The sequence below is a fragment of the Phaethon aethereus genome, assembly GCF_964289735.1.
Source record: "Phaethon aethereus genome assembly, chromosome: 2".
NCBI classification, from domain to species: domain Eukaryota; kingdom Metazoa; phylum Chordata; class Aves; order Phaethontiformes; family Phaethontidae; genus Phaethon; species Phaethon aethereus.
The window spans coordinates 146,298,594-146,322,123 of NC_138582.1; the positions used below are offsets into that span (position 1 = coordinate 146,298,594).

The window sequence follows — 23,530 nt, forward strand, 5'->3', positions numbered from 1 at the left end:
GAAATCAATGGAACCATCTGTCTGACATTCCTACAACATTATAAGAGACTTGTAATTAACTGCTTGCCTACCAAAGTCTGCCAGCTTTAACTCCCCCGTGTCACTGATCAGAAGATTCTGTGGTTTCAGGTCCCTGTGCAAAATGTAACGCTGGTGGATGTAAGACAGTCCTCGCAGCAACTGAAATAAAAATAACTGAAAAAGAGGGGGACAAAAAATGACCTCCGTTAATATTTTGCATATAACCACAGCTGATTTCTTCACAATATGCAGGGTGCTTGCATATTGTGGTAACATTGTGTCAGAATTCCTCCCAAACTGGCATAATTCCCACCCAAATTTAACACAATAGAAATTTCCATCTAAAAAATAAGCATTTTGCAAGGACTAACCCCAGCCTCCAAGCCCTACTATATCATTGATTCAATTTGCTTGCTTTAAAAAGAACAAGAGCAATACATCCATGTGCAGAAGACTCGATTTCTACCAAATTATAATTATAATCCATTTACCCATATGGCCTTAGAGATTAGGTGGTAGCCTGAAGACAGATGTGTATCTTCACTAATTATAGGAAACAACAGTACAGGGTGCATAGGGATGGGGAGATAGGGCTGGGGGATGGGACACTGGAGCTAAAACAAAGAAGTTAATAGTATAACAATAATGCCCGTGTACCCAAGTAAATCTGCAAGTATGATAGGTTTTCTCCTTTAAAGTTATTTTTATGACAGTTAATGTGTTTTTCATTAGGAAATAGTAATTCTCACTGAAACTAAAGGGGACTTTCGAAACCTACTTATAATAGTCTTTAAGGTAAATTTAGAAAGGAACGTAACTCATCCCCCACGTTTCTTTTAACCCCTTATTGGACTCTGCAAATGCTTTCTCTAGAGCTAAGCATTGATGTTGTGTACTTTTGCCATTTACAATTATGAACAAAGAGTTGGATGACGGAGATCTTTTGTCCTCCCCTTTTCATGTCCTCTTCCATCATTCTCCTGCATTCCTATTGGCACCTACTGTGAAAGGCTGTGTTATCCTAATGGATTTTGTCAATAAAAAGGGTGAACGATCGTTTCCCAGGAGTTCTCTTTGCAGTTTTGAAAAATCTCTCCTAATACACAGACCCCTCCTATTGCCTGAAATATTTTACAAAGTACTACTACAGTTTCCAAATGGGAACACAACAAGCCTTTGCAAAGCCAAACATAGAGGATTCAAGAGTGGATACGGACATTGTCCCTCACAGCTCAGCTGCTGGTGAAACGTAATCTCTTGGAAGATGTGGAAACTACACCAAAGACTTGGGAAAAGTCAACTCAGGCACATGAGAATCTCTAATTAACTTGCAACACAAGCATCCTATTTAGTGACTGGTGACGTGAGGAGACATTATAAAAGGGGTTACAAAATCTGATTATAGATGAGAGTAAAGGCTGACATGAAAGAAACAGAAACGTCAGGTTACTGAAGTTGAAATGAATTTAATTGCGTTTCATTTTTTCCCTGAGTGCAGACACAATACACTGTACGTTTAGCTATTTAGCCAGGGCACAAAGAGCCGTATCAATCACCTTCTTGCAAGGGGCTGGGTCTAACAATGTGCCGAGGAAACCTAAGAGCAAAATACAGAAACAAAAGAAAGAATAGCAGGAAAGCCGTAAGTAACATGCACATTCCTTTTTGAATTGTGGTTAAAATGGGACTCACGATACACAAAAACTATTTTAATATGAACAGGAAGCAGAAACAGCTTTCATTACAGCCTCAAAATACAAATTAAATTCTACAAAATAGTATTTTTTTCCAATAAAGAGATAGGGAAAATATCCAGTTTGCTAGGCTAAATCAATGGTGTTTAACTTCAAACATTATTTTTAAATATGCAAAGAAATTTTAATTATCATGTTATCTTACAGCATTGTAATTTTTATAACTCTAAATATATTTATTAATGTGGGCTTTCATTTGACTTTAATGCAAGGATTCAACTGATTTGACACAAAGTGCTAAGAAAAAACCTCAACACTTTCACAGCTAAACAGAATAAATGACTACTCCTGAGGACAGCCTTGGAATGTAGTTTTATTCCAAACTTGTAGACATGCTGTACTCACAAAGTACTTCCACAACAGTCAATTAATTCACTCGCATACACTACTTCCTCTTTGGAGGAAGATCATGAAAGAGAAGGGGGAAAAAATCTTCCTAAACTCACTACAGGGTAAACTCAGCCATTGTTTCATTGCTTTCTCTTTTCCTCTTCACCTTTGTTTTTATTTGGTAATATTAAATGTGAAAAGATCTAAGCAAAAACATGAACCTAACACCTGGCAGTAGGGCATTCTGCAAACCAGAGGCCCTTTGGGATCGCTTGGGAAAGGAAAACAGTAAGAGTCTCTCCATTCCCAACGGTTCCCCACTCCATGAGAAGAAAAGATGAATTAGAACTATTCCTGATGTCTCAGGAAACACTTCTGCCTTCTCACAGTCAAGTTCCCTCCCCTGTCTTTGAGGAAAGCCCTCTCCAAGAAACCTGCTCCCCTTCAAGACTATCTGCATTACCTTCACAAGGATGAAAATGAATGCTAGATAAGGTACCACCACCTCTTACCCATATACCCAATCTGAAATTGGCATACCACCTATCATGGTTGTACTCCAATTTTACTTGCTCCTTCCTCCACCTTGCTCAATTCTGATCACTATGAAACCTCAGCCTGGGGCTTCTGCAGGGGGCTTTGAACAAGGAACCGAACTGCCATTTCTCCAAGGCCAGGGGATGGCAGTCCTGTGGATCAGAGGACTCTGATATTAAAAGAACATCAACAGTTCTTAAAACTTATAAGATAAAGCCCTCAAGTCCACAAAAAGGTTAGCACCTACACAGTCTTTTAAGTATAAGGCCTGGATAGCCACTTGAGCTACGTGCAACATTTGATCAAATGCCTGTTTAAACCAATTACATTTTCTGAGAGACTTACCAGCTGCCTGGATGAACAGCCCTGCTTTCATGGTGTTTTTGATGAGCCTGGGTGAGTGTACAACCCAGACCATTACATGCACGCATCTAACAGCTGCAACATGGCTTGCATGCAGCAGGATGCTTTACTATCTTATTGGCCTCTGAATGTCACACAGGTCTTGAGCTCTTCTCATCCAAACGATCTTATCAGCTAAACACAGACATGGGCCATCCAAAACACATCTAACAGGACTAATGGGAGTTAACACTTTCTGACTTAGGTTCACAAAGCTCTGGTGACTCTAATGATAAAGCGGGATGCTCATGTACAGGTGATCTGTGTAGAAGTGCTCAGATGACTCCACATAGTTGCTCTCCATTCCCAGAGATGGTAGAGAGTCTCTGGCCAAGGACACTGGGGTAAATGAAAAGTATAAAGAAATTCACAACATGCCCAGAGAGATTCTCCAGAAAATGCACCATTTCCACACAGTGTCTGCTGAGGCATCAAGGACCCCAATGACAAGAAGGATGCTGCCCAGGAGGACAGACTAATGGTGGGGGGGTGGGGAGGGTGGGGCGTGCGCTTTTTTAAGCCAGGAACTGTCTTTCCCTGATGGCACAGAGGGATTTCCGAATTATTTCCTGCTTTTGAGCTCCCTTACCACATGTTGTATTGTGGGAATAAAGGATCTGGCCCTAGATACAGAAGTAGAAAGCTACGTGGAGCCTTTTAGCCTACAGAAGATGCACAAAACTCTTGGCTCTGCTTTCTCTGCAGCAAGAGACTGCTAGTGGAGCTGAGCTAACCTGGACCATGAGTCTGCATCAGTTCAGAAGACGGCTGAAAGCAAGGTTGGATTAATGTGCCGGTCCTTTAGCAAGCTCATATTGCTGTATTAGCATAGTTACTTTTGAAAAGTAATACACGATACTGCACAAGCTTTATTATCACTCATCACTGGTAACACAAATGCTCCTGCTTGCGGTATGTATCAAAGCAGCTGGGTATCATGTAATCATCTGAAATCCCTTGTGTGTATTCAGCATCAATCAATATCATATTCAGTCGTAATAGGCCATCAAATCTAAAGGTACCAGTAAAAGAAACCCAACACAGGACATCTCACTTCATGCTTGCAACCAGCGTACTTCTCCCTGTCATCCAGAGGATATTACAGGCTTCTGTGAATTACTTGCTATTTACAAAGGTAAAAGGAGGTAATAAATCCTGACAGTACTATCTCAGACCCTTGGAAATAAAAATAACCAAAAACAAAGCTCAGTTACGTTTGGGTTTACTAGATTGCTTGGGAGTTTTAGATCTACTTTTTTTAAACCATTAACATAAGAAAAAACTACCTGGTAGTATGTATTATCACAGAAGCAATGAGAAATGTCTCCGTGACTTCTGCTAGCATGTCAAAAACTCGTTAAGCACAATCTTTTTTATCACTGTTGGTTTGCTATTCTTTTCCCTCCTCCTGACCAGGATAAAGCCCACGAGAAAAAATTCAACTTTTCATTTCTAACAAAGTCCTGGGGAAATATTGAACTTTTTAGGTCAAAGCTTTGTAGACTCTCCCTTAATTTGTCAGAAGAAGAAATTCCAGGAACAAAGTGTTGACTTAAAATAAATTTGCATTCCTTGGAATAAAGAATCCTACCTGAATAAAAAATTGTTAGGCCATTTGAATCAGCGTGATTTTCATGATCACGATAAGATTTATCTCAGTAAAGGGTTCTCCCATCTGACGTCCCTGGAACCAACTGAGTTCTCTCCAAAAGAATTTAAAAATAATTCTCTCCAAAAAGCATTTATTAAGGCTTCTAACTTGCTCCTGCATTCCTTACACAAGAGTCTTAACAAAGACAATGTTACACAGAAATGCATAAAATCCAGCCACTGGGAATGCACATCATATCATTTCTTTAAGAAAAAAAAAGATACTAAAAATACAGATTTTTCCACTTATTGGCAGCAGAACCGCATATGAAAAAGATTGGAAAGTGTTAATTTGCTAACTTCTATTCTCTTTGATGTTCTTTTAATAATTTTTTCCTCCCCTCTGGTTACTACTATAGTCATTTGCAATGAGGAAGGTGTGCTTAATTAACTGAGTATAAAGACACTCCCTTATGATCAGTTATAGTCATCTGCTAATGTTCAATAAGTGGAAGACTCTCTCAGATTTTTTTTTTCTCCTGAATGGCAGAAGTAAAAAATAAATTCAATTCAATTAAATCTCCTTTTCTACCTTTCATCAATTCAGTCCCATGCTGAACTAGGTCAAGATGGCAATTGGTGTCTCACCAATTTTAAACACAGCGGACAAAGTGTTTTCTTCATCCCTACAATATTTTCCATGTATTTTGCTGTATGTGAATCATGTGGTTCATACAGACAATAAATTACACACACACTTCTTTCAGTTTGGGGTTTGCACATATTTCTCACTGCAGTGGTATAAAAGTGGCATTCTTCTAGCATGAATTTTAACACACTGATAAAGATTTGGCGTTTACTGTTCACAGTTCTGCATATTATCAAATCATTAAGTGACAAGACTGACATACAGTGAAATGCTGATGCCATATTTAATGTCTGATAACTAAAAAGTCTAATTTAAATAATCAATTCTCAATGCCATGTGTAAAAGACGACCTTAATTTGACATAACATTATTCTGTCTGCTGTACACCTGCTTGTTCGCTGAATAAGGAATGAAAAATAGCAACTTCTCAACCACATTAAGCAGCATCGCTTCCTACTTAGCATATCTGTTGAAATATTTAATTCAGCTCTACATCAGCAGTATCACTAATTTCAGTGAGTAGGAGGGAGATTTCAAAAGCATGACATTCGATTTGCTTCCAGTTAATGACTGATAAAATTAAAAGGGCCACCGTAGTATGTTTTCACCTTAGAGTAAAAGAGAGTTTTCTCCAAACTCCAGTGAGTCAGTATGATATGTAAAACAAGACATGAAAAATTCATCATAACCAGATGTATTACCATGGTTTAATTGCCCAGTGGCTGTGTACCTAAGCCTATAGCAGTCAACCTTTTGGTCAGACACCCCTAGTTACGCACAGGCTCTCATATACCAAAGCTTCCCCTACATCACGTAATCACACGTTTGTCACATGGATGCTGGTCCAGCCATGTGATTCAATGCATGTCTCCTACAAAAAAGGAGACCACAAACCTCCTGTCCATGCCATACATGCTTATACAGTCACATGATGGAAGGAAAACAGAAGCACACCAGGGAGGCCTACACCGATAACCTAAAAAGCTGTAGATAACAGTTAAGTTACAGATAACTGTAACCTAAAAACCAAAGCATTTATAGCATACTTCTCAGGTTCTATGCTATGTACTTTTATATCTTGCTAATAATGAATGGAGCTAGTGCTTATGCTTTATGCACTTGCTTTATTTTATAAGCTAGTGCTTATGCTTTAGCACTTGCTTTATGGCCTCAAGTTGCGCCAGGGGAGATTTAGATTGGATATTAGGAAAAATTTCTTCACTGAGAGGGTGGTCAGGCATTGGAACAGGCTGCCCAGGGAGGTGGTGGAGTCGCCATCTCTGGAAGTGTTCAAAAAACGTGTGGATGTGGCGCTTCAGGACATGGTTTAGGGGACATGGTGGTGCTGGATTAATGGTTGGACTTGATGATCTTGAAGGTCCTTTCCAACCTAGTGATTCTGTGATTCTGTGAAGAGCCAGTACGCACTGCTCTGCTACTGCCAAACTTCAAGCAGCTGCGCTTCAAGTGCAGTAAGCCTCACAGGGATGGGATACAGGAGTTGCCTAATCCTCCCATGTTCTGAATGCTTCCCTACCCTTTGTGCTTCAGGTTATCCTAAATCTGTAATCAGTCCAAGGATAAATATTTATGTTTACAAAAGACGTCAGATGACAACTACCCTATGGCTTTGACTCGGATTATTAATTTTCACGTTAGTCATTAAATGCCAAAATTATTTGTCTGACAAAAACAGATTCAACTTTAAAAACTGCAACCATTAGTTAAGGACGACGTTCAGAGTGTCGCAGTATGGAGAGGAACAAATGAATAAAGCAAGTGGTTAAGTGCCAGAAATTTCTGATAACATCAGGTAACATTCACCCTATTTCAACATTTTCAATTCAGCGTGCACTTCATCTTGCTTATGAGGCCAGCATTAAAACCTTGGTTTGATAAATCCATTATTTTTATCATATCTGATTTGGGATTTTTGTTATTTTTTTTTTTAACTTAGAGTGTTATAAAGTTGACTGATCCCTCTTGAGCATTTAGCACAGAAAAATGTTGCAGCATCCCATTATATTTCAGTAATTCCTATTAATTACATTTCCACAAAAACAGTTTAAAAGAATTTGAGAGACTGAAACTAGTTACAGTTCTTTGCTGAAACTTAAGTGTATGTTTTACAGAGATTATTGGGCTGTTCTAGGAAAACTAATATCCAAATTCCACTCCACACCTTGCCACATACCTTACATGTGACCTTGACAGTCAGCTAATTTCTCTGAGTATTACAGTGATAGAACATATTTTTAAAGGTTGTGGTGGGTGTAGGGCTTAGTTGGTTGAGGTTTTGCGTCAAAAATATCCATCAATTATGCATAGAAGACTGCTGTGTCCTGCTTCCTAGGAGCAAGGAAGGCTCAGAATTGGGATGGGTAAGAGCGGAAGTCTTGAAGGCTCCTGGGAGAAGGCTGAATATTCCTGTTCCCTGCATGCAAAGTTCAGTAAGAGAGTCTTTCTATTTCTCCTTACCACTTTTTGGCCCTGGGAAGAGAAAAGGTGCCCAGGGAGAAGAACAAATCAGAGCAGCAAAATTAGATGGAAAAAGAATAAACTAGAAGTTCCTTCTCCCTTTGGTCACACTAGATGATAGAAGCCTTCCAAGTTGCCTGAAGTAAAAGAGTTCAAGAGTGATTAAGAGACAGACAGTTTTCGTCTGGTTGACAACCCCTGCTGTCATTCAGGCTGGTGTTGCACAGACTGAGGAATAGCGGGTCAGAGGCAACCATCTTTTTTTTTTTGTCAAAGATGGTTTTTTGAAGTCAAATGCTCACACAGCTCGGTATTTCCCCTAACACTGCAAGTAGAGGAAACAAGGCAGAGCGAAAAAACTGAGGATGCGTTTCCCAAAAGACTACAGATATTTCAATGCAGCATCACTAATTAAAAAGCAAATCAGCTTTCATTAATAGATTCATTTTTAAGGTAAGAATGCAAACAAGCAAATATAAATGCAAAATAAATGCATCAAAACATAAAGATTAAATTAGTTGCATTATGGGGAAGGTAATAATACGTAGTAAAAGATGTAGTTAAAATAAAGATGATATTTCAAAGGTTAGAAGAAGTTAAGAACAGTTACTTTTTTACAGGGTGTGCTGAAATGTGCAAAATAAGACACTTAAAAATTACATTATGGATTAACAAAACAAGAACCATTTATGGACAGCTGCAAACAAAGGCTCAGGAGAACCAAGAAGATAAGTCAAAAGGCTGGTGGAGATGGCCCTGTACCAGACAGAAACAACACAAATCAGAATGAAGATCATCATCAAAAAAAAATCACTGGCAGGGTCAGTTAGCTGCTGTGACCCATTAGAGTTCCTGCTGTAGGAAGCAGTACAGATGTTTCAACTAAGAGTCCAAGAAGTATTAACTATCTCTAAAGGCAGCAACAGTTGTAGGAAAGAAAGCCAGGAGTACAGATTTCAGTAGTCCAGGCCAGGAGGAACAGCATAGGGAGAGTCTGAACAGGTCTTGTACGCCAGTTTGCCAAAGCACATTTTGAAGCTTAGAGAGCACCACACAGTATACACCTATAAATCAACTCTTAGCTCCAACCATGCACAACGCTGCAGCAGTAGCTTCCAACAGAAACATGATTATATGTGGGGCCATGTACTTAAGATTTATTGCTTGCCTTCAATTTTGGAAAAACTGAGCAAGACATCTTCAAAACCAGAGAAGAGAAGATGAGGCTGTGCCTAGTAAACAGGGACTTACTAAACGATTACCTTTTCTCTCCTCATCTCTAACTATAATACCATACACAGTATATTAATATATAGTTCTAAATAAATGGTAGGTATGCAGGCTTGTTAGTTACCAAAGATGTACACAATTGTGTATTTGGAGCTAACAGAGTTTGGAGAATCTGTGGACTGAAACAACTGCTTTCTGCCAATTTCCCTTCTAGCTTATAAACATTGGAGATACCTAACCACATTCTGTCACCAAGATACTTGGTTTAACATTATCAGAGACAGGTATTTTAAAAACAACTTTAGACAATAACATCTCAGCCTCACAGATAATTTCTCTGAAGTGTTTAAAACCTGGTGTTATTTGTAAGACTTGGGCCTCCACACATGAATGACAAAATTCTGAAATCATTACGGGTGAATACATACACACCAGTAAAAATGCTAAGCTTCATACTTCAGGAAGCAGTATTTTTTTTCTTTGCTTAAACATATTGTCCCAAGACTCCTAAAACTGCCAACTGAAACAATCTTCTTTATAATTCTACATATTTATAATATTCTTCTTACTCTTTATTTAAAATGTTTAAATGACAGCAAATAGCCTACTTGAAACCACAAAGAAAGGCAACGTCAAACACAACACTCAAGGGGACAGCAATATGTGTGTCCATCAAAGTAATTTGGATTTTATTCTATTTAAGATTCTTCATTTAAAAGTAAGCCTGAGGGAACAAGCATTGTCTTTAGCTTATAAATACAGAGAAAACTCAGAAATATAATTAGGCTGAAGATGTCCTATAGAAACCAAAATACAAGTAAATAATCACTTTGCTTCTGCATTTCTATAAAGTACTGTTTTACAGGGACTACTGTATAACATTCTTTAGAAAGATATGTGATTACGTGGTTTTGTATTTATAATAAGTGGCAACAAGCCAGAAAGGAATATCCATCAGTAAGCAATACTTTCCTTAAGAACAAAATTAAATGCAGGGGGCCTTTTGGCATACTGGGAAAGCATCAATGGCTTAATCCCACAGGTTAGCCCCAGAGAGCCGAGAATAATTTATTGCTACTGGAATATAATTGCTCAGCTGGAAGTTTTTTAAAAAAATTGATTTAGGGCTCACATAATCAGTGATTCTGAACGAACATTGTTTAAAAGTCTGACTAAAAGTGAAATTCCTGAAGAACCTCTAGCAAGAAGGGGCTGGCAGGGAGAGAAGGCTAATTAACATGGCACAGCTCAACCCTTAAAAATCAGCTGTAGCTCCAAATAGACAACTCTGTCCAGAAGCTAAAACCAAAATAGGTGGTAAAGTCTCAGAACCACAATTATATAAGTTGACAAACCAAGTACAGCACAAGAAAGTGTTAAGATATTAGATAGCAACCATTTTATCTCTGTAAAAAGAGAGGAGCACAAGCTTTTAGTTTTGCATGCTGGTGAAGGTCTGGGAGTTGTTAGCATACATGACTGGTTCCTGCCGCTCTGCAATTCCTGTCCCGCCAGCTGAAGAAATCACTCTGTTGAGTTAAGCAGGTATTTTTCACTCATAGCTCGAGAGCACATATTTCACTGAATCACAGCATAGAATCACAGAATCATTAAGGTTGGAAAAGACCTTTAAGATCATCAAGTCCAACCATCAACCCAACACCACCATGTCCACTAAACCATGTCCTGAAGTGTCACATCTACATGTTTTTTGAACACTTCCAGTGATGGTGACTCCACCCCTCCCCCAGGTAGCCTGTTCCAATGCTTGACCACTCTCTCAGTAAAGAAATTTTTCCTAATATCCAATCTAAACCTCCCCTGGTACAACTTGAAACCATTTCCTCTCTTTCTATCGCTAGATACTTGGGAGAAGAGACCAACACACACCTCGCCACAACCCCCTTTCAGGTGATTGTAGAGAGCGATAAGGTCTCCCCTCAGCCTCCTCTTCTCCAGACTAAACCACGCCAGCTCCCTCAGCCGCTCCTCAGAAGACTTGTGCTCCAGACCCCTCACCAGCTTTGTTGCCCTTCTCTGGACACGCCCCAGCACCTCAGCATCCTTCTTGTAGTGAGGGGCCCAAAACTGAACACAGTAGTCGAGGTGCGGCCTCACCAGTGCCGAGTACAGGGGCACAATCACTTCCCTACTCCTGCTGGCCACACTATTGCTGATACAGGCCAGGACGCTGTTGGCCTTCTTGGCCACCTGTGCACACTGCCGGCTCATATTCAGCCTGGACACTCCCAGGTCCTCTTCTGCCGGGCAGCCTTCCAGCCGCTCCTCCCCAAGCCTGTAGCGTTGCATGGGGTTGCTGTGGCCGAAGTGCAGGACCCGGCACTTGGCCTTATTAAACCTCATACAGTTGACCTCTGCCCATCGATCCAGCCTGTCCAGATCCCTCTGCACAGCCCTCCTACCCTCCAGCACATCAACACTCCCACCCAACTTGGTGTCATATGCAAACTTACTGAGGGAGCACTTGAGCTCCACATCCAGATCATCGATAAAGATACTGTACAAGACCAGCCTAAAAACCGAGCCCTGGGGAACACCATCTGTGACCGGCCACCAACTGGATTTAACTCCATTCACCACCACTCTTGGAGCTCAGCCATCCAGCCAGTTTTTCACCCAGCGAAGAGTACACCTGTCTAAACCACAAGCCGCCAGTTTCTCCAGGAGAACACTGTGGGAGACACTGTCAAAAGCTTTACTGAAGTCCAGCTAGACAACGTCCACAGCCTTTCCCTCATCCATTAGGCGGGTCAGCTGGTCATAGCAGGAGATCAGGTTGGTCAAGCAGGATCTGCCTTTCATGAACCCATGCTGGCTGGGCCTGAGCCCTTGGCTGTCCTTCACATGCCCCGTGAGCACCCTCAAGATGAACCGCTCCATGATCTTCCCCAGTACCGAGGTCAGGCTGACAGGCCTGTAGTTCCCTGGATCCTCCTTCTGTCCCTTCTTGTAGATGGGCGTCATACTGGCAAGCCTGCAGTCATCTGGGACCTCCCCTGTTAACCCGGACTGCTGATAAATGATGGAGAGTGGCTTGGCAAGCTCCTCTGCCAGCTCCTTCAGTACTCTTGGGTGGATCCCATCAGGCCCCATAGACTTGTGGGTGTCCAGGTGGCGTAGCAGGTCCTTAACTGCTTCCTCCTGGATTATGGGGAGTTTATTCTGCTCTCCATCCCTGTCTCCCAGCTCAGGGAGCTGAATACCCTGCGGATAGTTGGTCTGCAGCAATGGCAGCATTAAGTACATCAGCCTTTTCCTCATCCTTGGTGACAATGTTCCCCACCACATCCAATAAAGGATGGAGATTCTTCTTGGCTCTCTTTTTGTTGTTAATATATTTGTAGAAACATTTTTTGTTATCCTTTATGACCATGGCCAGATTGAGTTCTAGCTGGGCTTTTGCCTTTCTGATTTTGTCTCTGCACGATCTAAGAAGATCCTTGTACTCTTCTTGAGTTGCCTGACCCTTCTTCCAAAGGTGGTAAACTCTCCTTTTCTCCCTGAGTCCGAGCAAAAGCTCCCTGTTCAGCCAGGCCGGTCGTCTTCCCCGCCAGCTTGTCTTACGGCACATGGGGATCCCAGGCAGGCTGATTCAGCTTTAAGATGGCAGGAGCTCAAATCATCATGTTAGGTTTTAGTAATTACTGCTGTGAGCTAAAGCTAGTCTTTGTTGCTGGCCTGGCAAGAGAGTCTACTAAATACATATTATAGATTTTCATTAATACTACTGAACAGAAAAAAAAAAAAATTTTTTTCAATGGTATTGCTCATGGTGGAAAGGTAGTTTAATCTGCTCCAACATATCAATATTTTTTCTCTTTTTTTCTCCCCAGTTTCCTTTTTATTAATAACGAATCTGGACTTTAAAAAGCTTGAACTAGCAGTATACCAGGACTCTACGCTTGGCTACTCAAGTACACTTAGCTACACATAGCTACTACATTTATATAGAAACACTATTTCTAATGTGCCCATAAGCTTCATCAGTGCTGCTGAAAGCTGTTGTTGGTACAGACAGCCACAGGAATACGTGCAAATTTGAAACGGAAATGCTACTGCTGCAGTTCCCTTCAAAGCTCCTGTTTTGAAAGACAGGTCTCAATCTTGGGATTTAAACAAGTCATGCATTAGGAAGCCCAATTATCCGCATATGCCCACCCTTCTCAAAGACAAGCTCACTGGGCTCCAACACAATCAAGAAAAAGTACTGTTATGTGAATTATGACGTCTTCTCAGCAGGGCACAATTACAGTTCTAATGACTACTGAGTATTACACCTTGAGCTATACAGCATCACAGCCTTGGAGTAGTCTTACAAATCTGAAGCAGCACGCAGAACTTTCAAAGCCAGTCTTAGCTTATCCTAAACCTCAGAGCGCTGAATGTAAAAGTATCCACACAGGGAAATGAAACACAAAACCATTGCTTCAACAAGCACATTCAGCACATGAAACTCTGCTTTGGAAACTGAGCAGTGAAGAAAGCTCAAAAGTTTTAGTGGTCAAAAAACAGGTCCCACCTCACTCACCTTTAGCCATTTCAAAATGCCACACTCACAGAGGCACTGTGAAGCTGGCGCTGGCAGGAGACCCATGGGCTTTCCCTGTCCACGCTAGCAAAATGTCTGAGTGACAGTCATACATTACAAGGATGCTATCTTGCAGCATATCCACCATGTGTTTTCACAAAGAATTTTTATTTTTTAGTTTGGCCAAATATATGCAGCAAGGAAGAATTTTTCTGATTTTTTTTTAGATGGTAGTCATTCTCATCTTACTTCATATGTTGTAGATGTCACTTTTCACTGAAAGAACACAAACACTTCCAAAGCACAAAAACAATGGGACTGATGTCAAAGTGCAAGACAAGTATCACAAGTATCATCTGGGTGATCTATAGACGCACGACACATTCTGCATGTCTGATTGGCTTCCATTTGATGCTAAAATAATTTGGCTGACTTCCCAGAAAGTAACTGGATCAAGCCTCTACCAATCTACCTTTCAATTAAATCCTGCTAATAAACTCCCTCCCTTCTTGCATGATGATTCCCAGTAGCTACCTCAGAAAGAAAAAAATTTTCAAAAGTGTGATCAGCTATGAAAATGCTTCATCAAAGTAAGTGAGAAAAAAGATTAGGGAAGATTTTATATGCTCATATAAAATGCAGTACATTCAGCTAATATAATTCATTACAGTTCCCTCAAACTCAGTGAGCCCACAATAACTTACATCACTGAAGATCTAGCACTGACAGCCTCAATCAAGTTTACTCAAGGGTTTCAGGGCAGTATTGTCTTGTCTTACGACCAAATGTTTTAGTGAAGGGAAGGGATTACCAATGCTGTAACAGTATTTACTAATGTGTTCTGGCTCTGAATCAATTTTACAGACTTCACAAGTTCGTTTGTGGGAATGTTCAAACCTGCATTTTAAATTATTTTTTAAGAAAAAAACATTTTAAAATATAGTTTGTAGGCCAAACATTTTCCCTTATAGCTAATAATCAGTTTCTATGAAACAACTGACATGACATTTTACACAAAATTACTGTACTGCATTTGCCTTGGATGTGTGGTCTTTTTGACTCTTACCTTCACATTTTCTGGATGAAGCCCTCCAGGGTGTTTGTCCATGTACTGACATAAATCAGTGTGCTAAAAGAAAGTCAGATGGAAAAAAGTGTATTAATATCTGTATGACTGCAGTAATAAATATCCTTCTACTTAGTAGGGGATAGAACAAATGGAAAATAAGGAGATTTTTCAGCCACACATGCACACACACTTGTACCTTACACTCCATTTTATTTAACAACCTTGGTAACTTGACTGATATTCACCAAACGGAAAACAATTTTTTTCCTAACAACCTGCATATGATAAATTAATTACTTGAATTTTTCTATCATTTTATACCTTGTAAAGACAGCATCACCATCAACACCATAAAGGTAATATCTGGCAGGAAGAGGAAGAACCTAAAGGGAGAACCTAAATGCTACTCTCATTCACATTAAAACATTGCCTTTTAAATATAATTTTATGGTCATTCTAGATTAAAATAGCTGAATGGTTTAGAAAATAAATCTGAAAGGGATTGCATATCAAAGTACAGAATGATACTTTCCAGCTTAAAAAGATGCACATATTATGCACATGTACAGCTATTAATTACAGACACTTTAGAAAACAGCTTCACTGAAGACTCAAAACTTTAAAGTTTTCACTTCAGAGTTGCCTATATTCCCCGCAAATGTACCATAAAGTCTCTTAAGAAAATAAGTATGTTATTTTTAATTAATAAGTATTTATTACTTTTACTATGGAAACATTATTCTCTCTGAATTGTTGTCTTGAATTTCTTCGCTTTCCTACCAGTTAGCAACATGCTTTCAGTGAAGTGACATGTGGCTTCTCTGATTTGCTTGCACAACTCAGCTTCTGGAACTATGTTCAGAATAAACAAAGCAAAAATATGCACTAGATTAACCACTGAAAACTGAGAGACTGACTCTGCTTTCCACATCTGGTTTCTGAGCACATCTGGTAAAAATCATCCAGCAGTCCTTGAAAAGCTACTTGGCAATACCTGCCTCACATACAGAACAGCCCAACTAAATACAGGCAGTTTTCAAGGTGAGAGTTTTGGACAAAAGCTGCCTTCGACATACCAGAACAGTTTCTCTGTGCAGCATTTCTGAGTCCAGCAGCCATTCTCTAGTGCTCTTTTGCAGAATTATCATGTAGATACATAGGAAAGTTCACATCTTTTAAGACACAAAGTTACTGCTAGCCACCACTGTTCTGTATAATCTTCTCTTCTGAAGTCATAAGCTATGAAAACAGACTATGCATGTAGGATCAACACTGTAATGACAGAAGATGCACTGGTTGATTAAGTTGTGCAGTAGCACAATTTTTTTCAAGAATTCTTACACAGCTTCAGAAGAGCAAGTGTCCTGACAGCTGGAAATTGCTTGGGTCCCAAAATGAACAGTGTGAGTATCCCAAGGGCGAGGGGGCATGCTCAGACAGGCAAACCACATAAAATACAACACAACAGAGCTTCATCTGAAACACAAGCTACAGCAAGCAATACTCAATTTATATCTAACACATTAGTGAATGCATTTACAAAGAAAATGCAAAGATACACCTCTACCACTGAATATTTACTGCCAAGGAAGTGCATTTTGCATAAAGTCCATGTTTACCTTAAACACTTATTTCTAGTTTCTGTAAAATCCTTAGCCACTCCAGGTATGTATTCCTCTTCTATTCTCCCAGTTAGTTTTCTGGGATGCCATTCCATGCCAAAAATGGATCAGTCATCATTCAGTATGCATCACCGCATTACCTAGTTTTGCTTTTTTTACTGTATCAACACCAAGGAAACATACTTGAACAGAGTCACCTGCTGATCTTGTCATTTGTTTGGAAAAACTGACAGTTTTTGAGTACTAACCCCAGCACAAGAGTCTGCCTCTTGCAAAGTATCAGCTGAAATACCATTGCTATAAGTCAAATAAGAAGTTTGGGGGATTCTTCCCATTTTAATGGGTTCTCTCTTACTGAAGAGAAATGCAAGCCTGGTAGGATGACATGTTCCCTTCTTACGTACAATTCTTTGAATAGTGACAGCACCTGCAGTGCTTAGATGAAGTTTTAAAAAAAGCCTGAAATTTCACTTTAGAAAGCCTGGCAGGGTGAACAGGCCAGTGCTGTCTCATCCCTATCACGGTGCCTTAGATGCACCCACCATGGCCCCCAAGCATGGCACGCTCCCTCACATGGGCTAGCTGAAGGAGGAGGATTATAACTTCCCTGCAGTTCAGTTTTCTAGCCTTTGTGGGTGACATAACCTGGTAGGTGGGAAACTTACTGCCTCCTTCACCTTCTGATTTCTACGATTTGCAACTAGTCAGCCGACAGAAAACAGACCAGAGGAAGGCAAACCCAGTGCTACTTCTGAAGGTCCCACCCCTGAAGCCCCAGCTGCCCACTAGCTGCACCTTTCTATTCACCAAAAGCTTTCTAAAAACATCCTATTCAGAGTCACATCACTAGGAACAGCAGAAAGTTGCTTTTTATTTTCAATATACTTGTAATGAATTGTGAGGATAACCTCATTATCTTCTATTTATATTGCAGTTATTATTTGGATGCATTTCCTCCACACATGAACATTAACTACGATCATATTTGTGTTATGTATCATTCACCTCCTCTTTCTAACCCAAGGACCAGGATGACTGGTATAACCTTCTGCATCAGTAGCTCCCTCCTTCAAAAACTAATTACCTGCATCCACCTAAATTTTCATGTAAGCAGCAATTTCTACAAAAACCTGGAAATGCAACAGAGCCAACTATGCAGCAGTCTTTCAGCATATATTTTTTACACACACACGACAGACACAGAGAAACCTCTATCAAATCTTCATTCAGTAAACAGAACTGCAAGTCTTCTCTGTTCAAATCTTTCAAGAACTTGCCCTCAAAAAACTAATTATAGAATTGTTTAGGTTGAAAAAGACCTTTAAGATCATCAAGTCCAACTGTTAACCTAGCATTGCCAAGTCCACGACTAATCCATGTCCCTAAGCACCACATCTACATGGCTTTTAGTGGTGACTCCACCACTTCCCTAGGCAGCCTGTTCCAATGCTTGACCACTCTCTCAGTAAAGAAATTTTTCCTAATATCTAATCTAAACCTCCCCTGGCACAACTTGAAGCCACTTCCTCTCTTTCTATCGCTAGATACTTGGGAGAAGAGACCAACACCCACTCCATCACAACACCCTTGCAGGTAGTTGTAAGAGAGCGATAAGGTCTCCCCTCAGCCTCCTTTTCTCCAGACTAAACAACCCCAGTTCCCTCAGCCGCTCCTCAGAAGACTTGTGCTCCAGACTCCTCACCAGCTTTGTTGCGCTTCTTTGGACATGCCCCAGCACCTCAACATCCTTCTTGTAGTGAGGGGCCCAAAACTGAACACAGTAGTCGAGGTGCAGCCTCACCAGGGCCGAGTACAGGGCCACAATCACTTCCCTACTCCTGCTGGCCACACTAGTTCTGATACAGGCCAGGATGCTGTTGGCCTTCTTGGCCACCTGGGCACACTGCCGGCTCATATTCGGCCGGCTGTCAACCAGCACCCCCAGGTCCTTTTCCACCAGGCAGCTCTCCAGCCACTCCTCCCCAAGCCTGTAGCGTTGCATGGGGTTGTTGTGACTGAAGTGCAGGACCCGGCACTTGACCTTACTAAACCTCATACAGTTGGCCTCGGTCCATCAATCCAGCCTGTCCAGATCCCTCTGAAGAGCCCTCCTACCCTTAAGCAGGTCAATACTCCTGCCCAACTTCGCGTCGTCTGCAAACTTACTGAGGGAGCACTCGATCCCGTTGTCCAGGTCATTGACAAAGATATTAAACAGAACCGACCCCAATACTGAGCCCTGGGTTAAATACCAACTGTATTTAACTCCATTCACCATCACTCTTTGGGCTCCGTCATCTAGACAGCTTTTGTACCCAGCAAAGAGTATAACTGTCCAAGCCATGAGCAGCCAGTTTCTCCAGGAGAAATGCACTCGGAAATGCTGTCAAAGACTTTACTAAAGTCCAGGTAGACAACATCCACAGCCTTTCCCTCATGCACTAAGTGGGTCTCCTTGTCATAAAAGGAGATCAGGTTGGTCAAGCAGGACCTGCCTTTCATAAACCCATGCTGACTGCGGCTGATCACCTGGTTGTCCTTTATGTGCTGCGTGGTGGTACTCAAGATGATCTGCTCCATGACTTTCCCTGGCACAGAGGTCAGACCAACAGGCCTGTAGTTCTCCAGATCCTACTTCTGTCCTTCCTTGTAGATGGGCGTCACATTTGCTAACCTCCAGTCAACTGCGACCTCCCTGGACAGCCAGGACTGCTATTAAATGATTCAAAGTGGCCTGGTGAGCATTTTCCCCAGCTCCCTCAGTAGCCTTGGGTGGATCCCATCTGGCCCCATCGACCTCTGAGTGTCTAAGTGGTGTAGCAGGCTGCTAACCATTTCCCCTTGGGGGCTTCATTCTGCTCCCTGTCCCTGTCTTCCAACTCAGGGGGCTGGGTACCCACAGAACAACTGGTCTTACTATTAAGGAGTGAGGCAAAGAAAGCATTAATTACCTCAGCCTCTTCCTCATCCTTTGTCACTATGTTTCCACCCACAACCAAGAAAGGATGAAGATTCTCCTTAGTCCTCCTTTCGTTGCTAATATATTCATAGAAATATTTTTTTATTGTTTTTTATGGCAGTAGCCAGACTAAGTTCTAGTTGGACTTTGGCCCTTCTAATTTTCTCCCTGCATAACCTCATGGCAACCTTGTAGTCCTCCTGAGTTGCTGGCCCCTTCTTCCAGATGTCATAAATTCTCTAAGTAAGTTACAGTCCTTCTCACAAAAGCAACACTATGGTACCAACTGGGAAAGCAACTTATAAAGTTATTGTTCCTCACTTAAAAAAAAAAAAAAAAAAGAGAAGCTAGAAGTAAAGCAAAGGCAGCATCAGCTGCTCTACTTTTCCCAAGGTAGGGACTCCATGCACATCGAATTAAATAGTATAGTCAGGAAAGCTGACAGCACTGCAGAGAGAGCTATTTCTAAACCTGTTTTCCCTTTTGGCAGGCAGGTGTCTGCTCCAGTGCTTTTGTGCCCAACTGACATTGAAGAAGATGATGTGAATGCAAGTTTCTGGAAAGCATTTAAAAAGTAAACAGAGCAAACTGGATGAAAGCAGTTTTCTAATGGAATCCCACGAAATTGATACTATATAGACAAACAGAATTTTTTTCTTCATGCTGTATTTCAAGGTAGAAGGCAACATGCTTTCCCAAGTGGAACAGTGGCTGCATACCATACTTTGACACTAGGATCTTTGCTGTGGTTACCACCTTGATCTAATAAAATGCATGCCCTAAAGGAAAATTCAAGATACAATTACGTACTGGCAATAACATAAAACTATGCTGAAACAAGGTAGGAAGACAAGGAACAAACCAACCAACACACCTTTTACAGTCCTTTCTCCACTGTCTCAGAGGGTGAGGACACCTCACAAGGAAGCAGATACATTGGGAATGCCATACAGAGACTTCCACATAATTGCAAATATCCCTCACACACACCCTGATCCCAGGTGGGCCTGGCTAGGCTAATTCTGCTTCGAGCTAGCTTTTAACAACTCTATCAGCCATACTGTTAATCCCCAACACACATCAATCACCACAAGTAATCCCACGCTGACAGAATATATGATATTTTAGCTTAAGTTCAAAATCCCATTAATTCCTGCTCCTAACACTCCAGTAGTTTACCCACACCTATATGTACAAATAATCTATTAGCACTCATCTGTTCCTAACAGCTACACAAAAATAATAAATAGAGATAAATCAAGTTTCCATAGTGAAGAACTCAAAAGCAAAGAAAGTGCAGAATTAGTGGGGTTTATCCAACCTTGTATTTGTTTGCCCAATAAATGTACATTATGATAACTTCTTAAATGTGTAATGTGATCACATACTTTTTTCCCCCTCACAGGATTAAACATACTCACTGAACAGAATAGGAGGTACTTGATTACAGAACAGCTGTGCTGGTTTTGTGGTGGTGGTGGGTTTTGGTTTTTTTTCCATTCTCACGCAGCTTGCAGTCTCTGGCTTTTTTACTACTTCGAAGGCAAAACTATTAATCTCACAGGCTTTCCTGACCTGCTTATTGCTATGCTATTCACACACTTCACCAAGATAAAATAATTTCATAGCAATCCAGGAGAGATGTGGCTTTTATCAGGTAGGGAATTGAAGCAAAGAGAAAAAAGTCTTAATTATCACTGATTTGGGCAACTCCATTTAAAGCACTTTGGGTTTGACTTTTCAGAGTATTTGGCACTACTTGACCTTCTGTGTTTTGACTGAATCCAGTTACAGCTATGAGCATATAATGCTTTTGCAAGGAACACTGAGAATCTTCTGCCGAACAGCAGAAGTCAGTCATATCTGAATCATGATGACAGCAATTTGCTATGGTGATGATGATTCCCAATATAGCAGGGATGGAAGTTCTCTGCAGTAGTATTGCCTGCCTTATCTTGAAACAATACTTTGAATGAGCCAGGAACCCCAGAAAACACCCTAGTTCGAACATCCACAAAAAAGGGGAAAAGTTCAGCAACCACCACATGCCTTCATCACACAGTCCTCTGCAGAACTGCACAACAGGCTCTTCCACAAGGATGGTGAAAGGAGACTGCATAGGCCATCTTCATCTTTGTGTCCTCTAATTTTAAGAGCTTGACTTTGCGGCCTTGCTAACACAATGTTTTGTGCAAAATCTATTATGCTTTAAGTGAGAAATTTGATTTCTGCTTCCACTACTGCCTCCCTCAGAAACAATTTCACTTCCTCCAAGGATGCAGTCTACAGTATTTGAAATGAAAGATTAAAGTCAAGTCTTTGAGAGGAGAGGGGAAATCTTCAAAGACATAGTTCTTAAGTACAATTGACAATTTTTCTGAAGCCTATCACTTTACCAAATTTGGGGCAATTTCCAAAATAATAGCTCAATGCAACCCACAGCACAAAGGCTACCTATCTTCCAAATACCAAGCCCATGCAAGGATTGAATATTTACAATAAGGGTCCTCCAGCTACAGGTTTAAGATTTCTTGTCCATTTTGGCTGAAATTAAAAATAAATATAGGCAACACCTCAGGCAGACTTTGGCATCTTATTTCTTCAAATAATTGTGTTTTACTAAATCGTGCCAGAAGATCACTGCTGCAGGGCTGTGACGACTTCAGAATTCTGGCACACACAGCTACATGTCCTTGAGAAGGCTCTGTCAAGCCTTTGTCCTACCTTCACTCAGCAAGTTAAAACACAAACGCTTTCCTCAGTGCACATCTCAAGTAAGTAGACCTCCACTATGAAATCCCTGACCCTTTCTGGGGCAGATGGCACAAGTTTTGGTTAGACCAGAGACCACACAATGTCTCGTAGGACAGGGAATAGAAAACTCATGCTCAGCTATGCTAGTTCAACCATTCTCCTCTTTCCAAACTGTATGTAGAAGCACATCAGCCCATGACCATTTTTGACCCAAACTTCAATGGATTTCAAATACTTTCCTCCTATGACGGAGGCAAGTTTCACAACTCCTACAGGTACATGAAAATGAGGGAGAAATTAAGGTACTTATGCAACATAACTGCTCAGAGTCTAAATAAAAATCAAGAAAGTTGTACAAGGATTAAGCAAAATCAAGCTTGGGTCAAGGAACAAGAAAAAAACATAGTATAAAAAAAAAAGAAAGAAAAAAAAGAAAATGCACATTTGCTCAGATTCTTTGCAACGTTTTTCACTTCTACCCCCACACCACCAACTACCATGACAATACCACAAAATGTTTCATTTACCTTATGAAATAGTCTCCAGGCTCACATGAAGAAGTGAACTGAGGTTTTGCTTTAAACTTGTGGCAGTGTATAAGTGTATGAAGGTCATTTCTATTCAGCAAGACTCTGGTTTATGTTCGTAGACACATGTGTGTTTATGTTTGTGGGCATACTGTGTATAAGCATCTGCTGAAGGGAAAAGAATCCAGGTTGATATTTATACAGCTGAAGCACGGTTTATATACATTGCATCCTACTTCTGGAAGAGAGTGAGTATGCAAACAGAAAAAAAGTGAGACCAATGTTGATGGTTCAGACTCCACCCTTCTCCCCTTGAAAAAGGAATTCTAATTATGAATAGATGAGTACACTGTGAATGTCCCCAGATATGCTCAGTGCTTCGCTTTAACACCAACTATTTTGCTCAACTATCTTACTCATAAATCAGAGACTCTGCTACCAAACACAAACATGTTCAGACAAAGGGCAGGACGTCTCCTTTCAAAGGCATGGCTGGTGACGTGAAATGAGCTCTACTTTGCCAGCCCTCTTCCATAATAATAATGTGACTGTCATTCTCTTCTAATTAAATTAGTCACTTCTACTTCCCATGCAATACATTCTCTTCCCCTCCTCTTCCTCGGTCATGATAAATCTCCATGTGACTTAGCTGTCCCATAATTCTGCCTAATTGGTTTCAGCTGTCATTTTTGAAGCTGAAATGCACGGAGACCCTGGGGCTTGTGAATGGAACAGGAAGCATTTCCAACCGCATTCCCATCATGTAAAACCACCAATGTGAAAGAACCCTTCCATTAAAACAAAAACGGGAGTATTCGGCTGCCGGCAATGCCATCATGCAGCAGACAGATTGTGCTGCTCCACTGAGGCAGCGAGGCTGTTGTGAGCCATTCTTCTCTGTTCAAAGGAGAGTGCACATTATTTATGCCCTACCAGTTTTACTGACTAAAATACTTCCCCTTTTGTCACCAACAAATTCTTAAACCGATAATATAATTTACCAATAAAAGCACAGGCAGTAGGAATATTTGAAGTGACAGGAGAACAAAGAAAAGTTAA

At 40.8% G+C, this 23,530-nt stretch overlaps 1 protein-coding gene across 2 annotated transcripts in view; it reads right to left on the bottom strand.

Moving 5' to 3' along the window:
• The window catches only part of CDK14 (cyclin dependent kinase 14), a gene marked incomplete at both ends in the record, with an annotated part of 262,343 nt that overhangs the window by 91,240 nt on the left and 147,573 nt on the right, over window positions 1–23,530 (bottom strand). For both annotated transcript variants that reach the window (XM_082015334.1, XM_082015335.1), the window contains 2 exons: window positions 72–195; window positions 14,607–14,669. In XM_082015334.1, the coding sequence (XP_081871460.1) occupies window positions 72–195; window positions 14,607–14,669 (187 nt within the window). The remainder of the gene's footprint in view (window positions 1–71; window positions 196–14,606; window positions 14,670–23,530) is intronic.